General features: G+C 41.7%; 1 protein-coding gene across 1 annotated transcript; it reads left to right on the top strand.

Annotated features, from left to right (window-relative positions):
* The first annotated feature begins 3,237 nt into the window (after positions 1-3,237).
* Positions 3,238-10,430, top strand: dnajc18 (DnaJ (Hsp40) homolog, subfamily C, member 18). The gene is made up of 8 exons (XM_080483672.1): positions 3,238-3,742; positions 4,973-5,141; positions 5,416-5,561; positions 7,498-7,707; positions 7,822-7,934; positions 8,244-8,353; positions 8,593-8,765; positions 9,062-10,430. Exons 1-8 carry the CDS (start codon positions 3,616-3,618, stop codon positions 9,184-9,186), a joined length of 1,173 nt encoding a protein of 390 aa, XP_080339798.1. The 5' UTR covers positions 3,238-3,615; the 3' UTR covers positions 9,187-10,430.
* Positions 10,431-11,667: the final 1,237 nt, after the last annotated feature.

Below are 11,667 nucleotides of genomic sequence, written 5' to 3'. Positions count from 1 at the left end.
TCACACGTGCAAACATGGCCGTTTCCTGAAGGTATACACACCTGAGCAGATTCTGCTGAGTGAGGCTCGGCGTCTGGCTTTTCTCAACTCGCCTCCGTCTCTCCGCCTGGCAACAGAGCGGCATGAACAACCATTTCTGGACCCCAAAAGAAAAAAGAGAGGAAGTGGGTTTAAATTCTTGGAATAGCTGATGACAACCAGTCATGATGTGTCCATTAACATCCTTTGAGTTCTTATAATATATGCTGCTAAGATAATGAAAGGTTAAATGCCACATGAACAATGAACCACAACCAAAGGAGAGTTACATTTGACATATTTGTGAATTCATATATTTGAAAGAGAATTTAACAGATATTCATCTTGGAATTGTATTCGAAATAACGTCTAACTAGTAATCATGCTTCCTATCAGAATAAAATTTTAATATTTATTTTTTTTAATCTGTCTCAGATATACCTTAGGTATTTCGAAAATGCAGTGTGAATCAATCATTCCTTCTTCTAAAAAAGCATAAATCCAATTTTCCAGAAGAACTTGAGTGCAGAGACGAGCTGAGAAAAACCTTCGCTACAGGTGCACCCACACTGTGAACTAAATGAAATCAATTCCTTTGTCCTAATTTTGTGTTAAAATGTTACAACACCCACTTCACCAGGATAGTATACTGTCATGTCGCATTTCAGGACTCTTTTTAAAATCTAAATAAATGGAAAAAAAAAATATTCATATTCGTTATTTTATTTCAAAAACGTATAATTTGGGATGGTGGCTATCAGTGAAGCCCAACCACAAGTGACACATACTATAAATTTCTAGAATTTTCTTTCATACATGAATATTTTTTCTACTTTATACTCCATCTTTCTAATAAATGATAAAGGTATGTGAATTAAGAATGGACAAAAAGTGATTTTTAACACAGCATCTATGGTATGGAACGCATCAATGCATGCAGTCAAGTTCCTAATTGTTATGTGAGATTATAATTGTGATAGTTGTGTTTCAAAATAGTAAACTTGAATTAATTTATTTTTGAATTCAATTTGTAGTTTGATTTGTCTTGTTTTTTAAATTTTATAAATAGGCTTCCTTTGATTGTTTCGGTTCTTTTTTTTTTTTCATTCTGTTATTTATTACCACTGCTTTTAATTTTATATTTATTTATTGTATGCAGAGACTCCCGTTGAGGTGTGAAGCCTTGTGTTAAATTCTTTTTCTGTTGTACTGATGTACAGAAAAATGTTCAATAGTGTGAATGAATATAATCTCAGTGAAAAGCAACTTTCAGGCTGCCAAAGCATGATAGCATGGTTTTCAGATGTAAATGAAATTGGACACAAAGAAAATCATGTGTCACGCATTTAACAGGAAACATTGTACTCTGGTTATATTTACTGCTGATATTATTATTGTTACAGTTTAGCTTACGGTTATTTTCCTTCCTTTGTTTCTGGTTCTTGTATGGTCTACATGCATATTTCAACAACTATAATGGATTCTATCTTGCAACAATTTTCTTTTTTTTATTATCGATGGAAATATGTTTTTGGCATTTGACTTCCTGAATAATACACACATTGTAAGCATGCCCTATGGGACAAATCACATTTTTTTACTCTTGAATAAAATATGCATGAACAAATGTGTGAGGCACAGTTCCTAACTGAGTGGTTAGTCACAGTTACAAAATAATTGTTCCCCTTTCACATGGGCACGGGATACTTCTGGACAACAAATAAATGTCCAGCATATACATTGTGAAACTTGGTTGATTTTAAAACAACTCATTGCTTGGCTGCATCCGACTGAAACCCTTGAGGCTGAAGCAAAGAAAAGTAAACAGTTTCAATAAATATTTGAGTTTCTCAGCATCAGGATTAATAGTTGTGGAGAGAAAGGTGTGGATGATGAACTCAGCTTGAACATTTTATCCTGGACAGATCATCTGTCCAACACAGGTAAAACACACATACCATCACTAATAAACTTCACATGCATGTATTTGGACTGAGGGAGGACACCGAAGCACCCCGGAGGAAACCCATGCACGCACGCGGAGAACATGCAAACTACACACCGAAAGGTTTGGCCCGGTTTTGAATCCTTCTCACTGTGAGGGCAAGAGCACTAACCATCATGCCACCTTTGTCAAATAATCATCTAATAGGACTAGTTCATGAATATAAGTGAGTCAAGCGAGTTGATCAAACATATAAGAACAAGAACGGGCACTTGGTAGAGCGAATACCTTCGCCACAATGAATTACCGAGCATGATAGCCGTTAGCTAATATCGATGGTAACTGGGTTGGTCAGGTTAGGTGGCTACATCCCGCTGTGAAACACTGAGCAGGGAGCATCTCCATGGCAACAGATGCTAATCTCCTTTGACCTCCATGAGGTACCTCTCTCATCCGTTTTGTATCTAAAAAAATTTCGTAGGTCTTTGGGATTTCTTCAGAAACAGTTGGCCGTTGACGTCCCAAAATCTAATCATTTGGTCCTTGGATGACGAAAGATCATCCGTGAAAATTTCATGCAATTTAGGAGAGTAGTTTTTGTGAAAAGTTGGTAAAAGACATACATACAAATCAAGAATTAAATAAATACACGCAGACAAACGACTCAGCTACCAGGTCATGGAGAGGCTGCAAGGCTTTCTGGCAGATTAGTATTAGTTAGTATTAGTGTTAGTCTTAGTAGATTAGTATTAGTGCTATTATTGCTAGAAAATTTCAAAGGAAATTTAGTGCGATAAAAGGAGATGAATGGGACATTTTTTCGCAGTTTTTTGGGGATTTATTCAGAAAGGGTTAGCCGTTAACATCCCAAAATCTAATCCATTGGTCCTTGGATGATGACAAATCATCCCTGAAAATTTCATGCAATTCGGGTGAGTATTTTTGTGCGAAACGTTGGTAACATACATACATACATACATACATACATACATACATACCAATAAATAAATACACGCATAGGAAAACATAACCTTCTCAGCAAACTTCGTTGGTCACCCAACTTTCAGTGGTAAAGGAAACCAGTCTATGCACTTAGTTTTTTTCCCCCCCCAAACAGGCTTTAACTGCATCACAAATAGATGCACATGCTGAAAGGGTAAATACCTAATTTGACAAATATACAGCCAAATAAACTGACGTTTCTCTTTTATTCCAGATTTGTTTTCGTTGTTGTTGCTCGACCAGATTTAATCGATGATAAAACCGGATGTGACGTCAGTGGACTCGCCTCAAGCTCCTGTCCATTGCAGGGATGAAAGAAAGACCACTTTAATTCAACACGGTTGCCCCTTTAAACTCTGAATCAAATTATCTGACAGCAAAGACTGTTTAGCGTTAAATAATGTTCCGGGCCTGTCTGCAGCGTGACAGCCGCCGCCATCGCCCGCTGACCGGACAGCGCCGCGGACTCTGAGTGAACTGCGGGCTCGCGCCCAGCTAACGTTACGCACGCAGCTGTCGCTAACCGACGCTAATCTCGGTGGCTACCTGACGTTAGCTCGCTTTTTTTTTTTTTTTTTTTTTTGACACATGATTTTGACGCACAGTGCACAGGGACAGACCTCCAGAGCCCCCGACACCACACCGCCGAAATGGACAAAGACGAGGCAGACCGGCTGATAGAGAAGGCCAAGCTGTGTTTACGGTCAGGACGGAAAGATCGGGCGCTGCAGCTGCTGTATGAGGCGCAGAATATTTACCCCAGCACCCGGGCCAGAGGTAAAATTAGCTGACGCACATTCTGCAGTGACAGTACGACGAGCTAACTCTGGTCGACTGGCCAACTTGTGCCAACTTATGGAAACGTGTTTGCAGACCGCAGGGCAGATGCAGAGAATCGCTCTGATATTCGCATACTGGATTAGCCATTTAGCCGTTTTACCCATGTCTGGTCTGACTGTTAAAATGTGGGGCTCCATTTCCACTTGCAGTTCATTGTCGGAGCCACAGACTGCCAGGCAGCGCTGTGCAAAAATCTGACTGTTTCTCTTGCATTCTTTCCTTCTTTTGTACGTTGTGTGGGTTTTTTTTCCCCCCGCCAGGGTTATTAGCTCTATTACCTCCTTGTGTATGGCATGCATGAGGCACCTGAACGCACCACGGACCATCTTAATGCATATTAGTCTGTATTATGTTCTGCACTGTAGCAAAGATTAGTAAATACAGTACTGTGTAAAGGTTTGAGGCAGGTGTAATGCAATAGTTCTTATCAATCGTGTATTAACAGGCAGGCAGGCAGGTGCCCGATTGGCTCCATATTTATTAACACAAACATACAGCCAGAAAAATGGCACTTTTCAGAACACAGAGCGGGGCTCATGTATGACTCGGACAATGATTGTCCAAGTTACTTATCTACAAACCTGCCACAAACTAATCATATACCTATAAACAGTCCTTACAGTTGTTCTGTCCATCTATCTATCTTTCTGGAAATATCACCCGTCCAAAACAAGGCAAACACGGAAGGAAAGACAACCACATTCACACGTCGGTAGTTTTAGCATCGTTATTAACTGCAAATGCATGTTTTTCGACTATGGGAGGAAAATGTCACACGCACGCACGCACACACACACACACACACACACACACACAACGAAAATATCTCAAATGCAGGGGAAACGTCCACGTACATACAGCCAGTGTTTATTAAGAACTCCATCCAGCGTGAAGATGACGTTGCTCCCACAGAGTCCCGATCTCAACATAAACATGTTTGTTGTGGGTTTGAAGGATGAGACGAAAGGATTTAAACCAGACTTTAGCACCTGAAGTCACTGCTCATACATACTGTATAGGTAATGTAAAACAGTCATAGTTTCAGCATAAGCTGCTTAATGAAAAACATTCAAAAAACAAACTATCAATATTTTGGTCACATTTTATTCTATGGATTTGTCTGTTTGGACCTGCTATTGTCAGCTGAGTGGACGCTGTTGTTTGTAGTTCTGATAGATGCTATCCTACGAAATGGAGGGAACGCTGCTCCGGAAACGAACCACGTCCAACCACCAGCAGGATGGAGGGATGAGGACATTAGACACCAAGAAACAAGCAATGCAAGTGGCGATGAGAAGAAGAGCTACACTGAGGACCAGCGGCAGGGTGTCCTCAGGTGCAACAGCAATTCTGTCATCCCAAACCACATTGTGACACTACGTTGCAGTAAAACATCGACTCTCAGTTTTCTTTATCATACAGTTGCCGCAGTTTTACAGTGGAAAGTTAATTTGTTATTTGATACACGGTCATATCTGAGATGCTCAAAGTGAATTTGTCCACAGCAAGTTCCCTTACCAGTGGTGTCCTTTTGCTTTGAAAGAAACGAGAACTGGAAAAAACCTCTCCGAAATGTGTGCTTGTAGGTAAAACATTCTTTGTTCTTGCAGGATAAAGAATTGCAAGGACTTCTATGAAATCCTTGGTGTTCAGAAAAATGCCTCTGATGAAGATTTGAAGAAGGCGTATAGGAAGTTGGCCCTGAAGTTTCACCCTGATAAAAACTTTGCTCCAGGAGCCACAGATGCTTTCAAAGGTAGGATATTTGTAGGCGGGGGAGGGGGATGTTACATTTGTAACAATAACATCTTGTATATTTGACATCTCTTACTCTTACATTATGACAAGCAAGCAACGTTTTGCCCTCAGCAAAGCCAGAGGTCAAAGTCACTTCAAGAACAGCAACCTCCTGCTGGTTTTATCTCGTGTAAACAAACTTCTGCAGCTTTGAGCTTGGTCAGCTAGTTGATGCGGTTTTAATCAAGTTTGCAAATTCTGTTGGGCTGTTTGTATTAATTTATGGCGGGGGTTAGCAGACTGAGCTCCCTCAGGAGGGGCGCAGCGAGCGAGCGACTCCAGACGAACGTACCCTGTGAGGCGAATAGGAGAGGTGCATGAAAACAGCGGAAAGTCAAGCGACGTAACCCGGCTCATTTACCAACACAGTCAGCAGATACAAGCAGCTGCAGTAACTGAGAGAAGGCTGATTAAATACACTCAGCACCTGCTTATAGGCAAACGTATGAACACACACAAAATATAATGCTGATTCTCACGCTGCTCATTTTACAAGGGAATCATCCCAGTTTCAAGTGTTTATCTGCGGATCAAAGAAGTCAATGATCCACTGTAGATTGTCAGGCTAAATCAGAGCTTGTGTTTACAGAACTGAATGTATTGTGGTCAGCTATAGAGTAGAATACAATAGAAATCCATTATTTATTCCAGAGGGAAATTCCTTGAAGCAATGCTCCACACAGAATAAGTAGAAATCAAATAAGACCATTCTTACAGTTGTATTCTGAGCTAATCTGTAATCTGAACGTTGGAGACACAACTGCTGTCTTCTTTTGGTTTCTAACTAAGCTGAAGTCAACAGACTACAAAAATTATCCGTCTCCATTGAACAGATAAACCAAATATGATGCCACATGTTCGGATGGGAAACTCGTCAAAGATTAAATTTATTACAGTTGATTCAAGGCGAGCGCATAAGAGACGGTCCAGTCCAGTTCTAAACTGAGAGGAACAGGACACATAGCTCTTCGTACTGCGTGGCGTAAAGTAAAAGAAAAAACAACGCAATATATAAGTGAATATCTTCTCAACTAATGTTTAAACCACCTCTTCTCATGTTTTACCGCTGTTTAAGATGTTCATTCTTTATATGCGCTGCATATTTGAATTAATATTGTTATTTATTTTGTATATGGCACTTTGGCCCTCTGGTTGTATTAAAGTAACCATATAAGACAACGTTCTAGTTGTCAACTCTAATAATTCCGGTGTTATTCTTCTTTTTCCTTATAATCTTATTTTGTAAGTCATGGAAATAAGAAAGATCAGATAGTTTTACTAACTGGTATCCATATCTATCAGCATCAAAGTTTAGTAATTACCTAAAAGCTTTGTGGATTATAAATTGTGAGTGTAGACATTAATGGCAACAACAAAAAAAAAATCCCTTTTCAATGTTATTGTATTGTTTTATTAATACACTGGTACACATCTTGGTATCCCACAGCTGACAGATCACCACTGTGGGACCCTTGACCACTGAACCGAGTGAGCCGAGTCCTCCCAGTGCGTGACGTTAAAGCTAACTGTGGATATGATGGAATGAATGCAGAGAAAGAAATCCACGAGAACCTAAAACTAGAACTGATCCTCTTTAAAATCGGTATTTTCCAAAATATGTCCACGCATATTCTCTTTCTTGTAAACTAAATGGTGTGGAGCTCAGATCGGATATTAGCATGTGAAACCTTGGCTGACACCCCCACAGAGAAAGAAGGGAAGTACCTGAGCCGGCCCGCTGTAGTGAACAGCGTGTACTGACGAAGCCAGTTAGATAAGAGGTGAAACCTCTTCCAACACATATGATGTGGCCCAGTTGGCCTGATTCAATCACTTTGCGATATTTGCAAAAGAAATATTCTTGAGGCTGAATTCCCTTCCCTCTCTCCCAACAGCAATAGGCAATGCATACGCGGTGCTGAGCAACCCAGAGAAGAGACACCAGTACGACCAATATGGAGATCAGTCTGCGACTCTTAATGCACCACAGCACTCCGCCCACAGTCGCCACCATGGACACTACCGAAGTTTCCATAGAGACTTTGAGGCTGACATTTCCCCCGAGGAACTCTTTAACATTTTCTTCGGAGGAAGGTTTCCCACAGGTAGGACGAAGCGCCGCTGCACGCTTACCATTTAGTGTTAGATAGAGGAGTGGTGGTGGTCGATTTAGTGTCCGCTCTTCGTTTGGACTGATGCGATATTGTGATTCTCTACAGGAAATATTCACGTGTACACCAACCAAGGAGCCTCCTACTCTCAGTTCTATCAGCCTCGCCGCCGACGTGCATATGAAAGGCGTGAAGAGGTGGTGGAGGAAAACCAGAGTCAGGTCAGTGACTCACTGGAGGAAAAATCCCTGTTAACAATCCCAGAAATAGGTGTTCCTCTTCTTGTCGAGCTAAATCTTCACTTGCATCATTAACATGAAGCGAAGAGCCACACTGAAGAGTGGACATGTGGTTTTAATATAGACGCAGCAGCTCTCAGCTGGATGCTTCTGCTCATGTACTGCTTGTCCCTTCCTTTTGAAGATGGTGGTTAACATCAAAGACGCTACAGTTACGATGCTGCGTGATGACTGCAGCCTGCACACAGTGCCGCGCTCTTTGTAATCTGTGCTGATTTCATCTTCCCACAGAACACCTTCACAGCGCTTCTGCAGCTTCTCCCAGTGCTGGTGCTAATCCTCATATCAGTGTTTACTCAGATGATGGCCACTAACCCGCCCTACAGTCTCTTCTATAAGCCGTGAGTCCTCGAAACCATCAACTTCACCTCCGTGACATTTGAACAGATCCCAGAGCGCCATCATGTTACACACACACACACACACACACACACACACACACACACACACACACACACACACACACACACACACACACACACACACACACACACACACACACACACACACACACACACACACACACACACACAATGCACAATGCTTCTGATCGCATTGGAGTTTTCTCCATCGGTTTCAGGGCCATGGGGCTGGTGGTGTCCAGGGAAACGCAGCACATGGGCGTCCCGTACTATGTAGATAAAGGTTTTGAGAAGGAGTACCACGGAGCTGCTCTGGACGAGCTGGAGAAAACCATCGAAAGTGACTACATAGAACACCTGCAGGGCAGCTGCTGGAAGGAGAAGCAGCAAAGTAAGAGGACGGCTTGTTTCAAATGGATGACGAGTGTTTCAGTATAGTGAATTTGATTGAAATTGGATTTATGTGAAAGCTTTCACGTTGCATTCACTTGATCACTGTTAGAGAATTTGAAACATTTTTAGGAATTAACTTGATTCACCCTCTGGCAGAGTGATTCCCAGCAGGTTATCTTTACCCAGTAAATACAAGATGTTGTAAGCCACTTTACATTTAGAATTTTTTCTCTTGATTGTATTGTTAAAACTTTTATTTTATAACGTTCTTTTCTGTTCTTTCGTCATTTGCAGAGTCGGATTTGGCGAACCTCGGCCAGCTGTACCGAGACGAGCGGCTGAAGCAGAAGGCCGAGTCGATGAGGCTGGACAACTGCGAGAAACTGCACCGACTGGTCGGGCGCCAGAGAGTCAAGTGAGGACGGTTGTGAAGAGGAGGAAGAGGGGTTTCTTTACAGACTTTTCCAGTGCTGCATTTTAGTGAAGTGTGTAATTTATCCAATCCGGCCACTTTGTAAAGAAATGTGTTTGGGGTACAGTGCAGTCGGTGGGAGATCGTTCCACTGGAAACAATGTGCCTTCTCTCCTCTTTGATGGTAGACGCGGGAGTTGCACGTGGGCTGCCGACGCTGGCTGGGGGTGGCAGCTTCTCAAAGGTGCAAACTCACTGTGGCAGTGCGTATGATGTCTCCGAGCCTTTAAACTTTCTTATAGAAATGGCGCGACATATAGGTTCTCCCTTTGGGGTTACAAAGGCTGTTGTATGTTCACACATACATGTTCTATCTGTTTGTAGTTCACCTATCTTTGTCTAGAGTCCCCGCTGACATTTCAAGTGTATTTATTTAGTAGTTGATAATCATTAATTTTCTTTAGGAAGTAATGAAGTACAGTGACCTGATTAATACTGTAGTCGTTGGACAAATCTGAGAGAATAATACTGTGAATTGATTCAAATAGACAAATCGGGCGATCTGCCCTCTGACACTCCGGTTACGGAAGGGAAACTTGAGTAAGCTTGCAACGTGACCGCCATTGTCTGATTTTTGCTCTCAAAATAAGTGGTTGTATTTGCCAGAATTAAGCAAGTTGTCTCCCACAGGCGAGCCTCCAGCTCGCTGCACTGCTGCTCGCTTCAGTCGTTTAGCTTCTGCCATTCAGGGACAAGTGTTTCAGTTGCAGAACGGTGTGACAGTTTAAAGAAGAACTCATTGGCACAAACTAAATGTTTTATTTAGTTGTTGGTTTTTTTGTTTTTTTTTGTCATCAGACAACTCAAATGTCAGCTGAAAGGACGGTTCTCGTTACCTTAGAATGAAACCTCCACCCATGTAGTAACATGTTCAACTGTTAGAGGACTTCCCACATGTTTCGGTGGAGTTTCAAGTTGTCATTGAGTTGATTTTGAGTCGGTATGCAACCTCTCCGACATAGGTCAGTAGTTCCTACACCCTAAACCCTATATTGTAGTGTTGTTGTCACTTTTTTTATTTTATTACTAGAATTTTGTTTATTACAAACAAGGTCAATTCAATCTAAAACCCCCTTCCACAATGTTCCCTCAAATACGGGAAGCTCAGCAGTGAGCGGGTATGTTTTTGGTTGTGGTGGCATGCAATATTGTATTTAATAATTTAACTCATTGAATATTAATGCACAACCTTACTTCCCCCCCCCCCCCCCCCCCTCCCCCAACAAAGTTGATTTCCACTTCTGATCTCTCCTGCTTTCTAAATCTTGGGACTCCTAATTTCTATCGGTCTTTTGTAAAAAAAAAAAAAAAAAAAAGAGGCACATGTTTTGAAAATGGGAACTTGCCTGTAACCATCCGGGTGTAAACGTGGTTCTCCCACAGCTTGGTGCCACGGTCGTGGCTCCGTGGAGAAAAGTTAAGTCAAGACAAACCCATACTGACATGAGTACCTGTTGCCGTGCACTAAGACTGCCAAACTGCCTTAGCGGTTCTCTTTTATTTGTGAAATATTCAGGTTCATCTCAAGCACTTTTAAGTTCCTTTTTACTCCCGTGTTCCATGTCGTCACTGTTGCATGCGCCCTAGTGAGTATTTTTATTAGTTCTTTTTTTTTCCTCGCATTTTCATGGCTACTGACACTGTAAATGTTAATCGATGAAAAATATTCAGGTCCACACTGGTTAAGTCACAAACGTGTAAATCCTCTACTGTGACACACAGAAGTCAGGTTTTGGTATCAAGTCGGCGTGGAAGCACACATGAGTAACCCTGCAAAATTAAGCTTTCAGCCAAATAATCCAAAAGAATTAAAGGCGTAACAAGAATACGTACTTCGTCTGTGTGGTTCGTTCAGCTGTGGTGTTTTCTGTTGGATCGACTGAATGCTTGGTGCGCTCACGGGAAAGGTCCGGGTCACACTCCCACTCTGCAGTATGTGAGACTGAGATCTACCGACTGATAGGAGGGTCAGAAAACTGCGTCTTTCTGCTGAAGCAGGCAGTTCTCAGGACTTTGTGTCTCTCAAAGCAGAATATGACACATTTCACAAACGGTAAAGGCGTGTTTTTACACGCTCTGTATGGTACTTCCCTTGGACTCTCAATTTGAACACAAATATCTGTAGTTTCTCCTCCTTGCGTCCTTCAAACTGGTTGGTTACTTGTTTGAACCTCAGTTACAGTGAAAAGATCTGAGTAGCTGATGGTAACCGTTAATTACACTGAAGCTGTTGAAAGTGACAAATTTAATTCACATCAAGTTAATGACTAAACGCCTCGTCACCTTACTGCCGTTTTGAAAAGAGAAGTCCTTCCCGAAAAGCTTTACCTCGAATTCATAATGCGTTACATAAGCAGTCATTTTTAATGCAGGAAATGATTCTTCTGTGTCACTGCTGTGTATGAGCGCTGGCAGATGATTTACATTA

The sequence above is a fragment of the Lipophrys pholis genome (assembly GCF_963383615.2).
Source record: "Lipophrys pholis genome assembly, chromosome: 16".
NCBI classification, from domain to species: domain Eukaryota; kingdom Metazoa; phylum Chordata; class Actinopteri; order Blenniiformes; family Blenniidae; genus Lipophrys; species Lipophrys pholis.
This window is presented reverse-complemented; position numbering and strand designations above follow the sequence as displayed.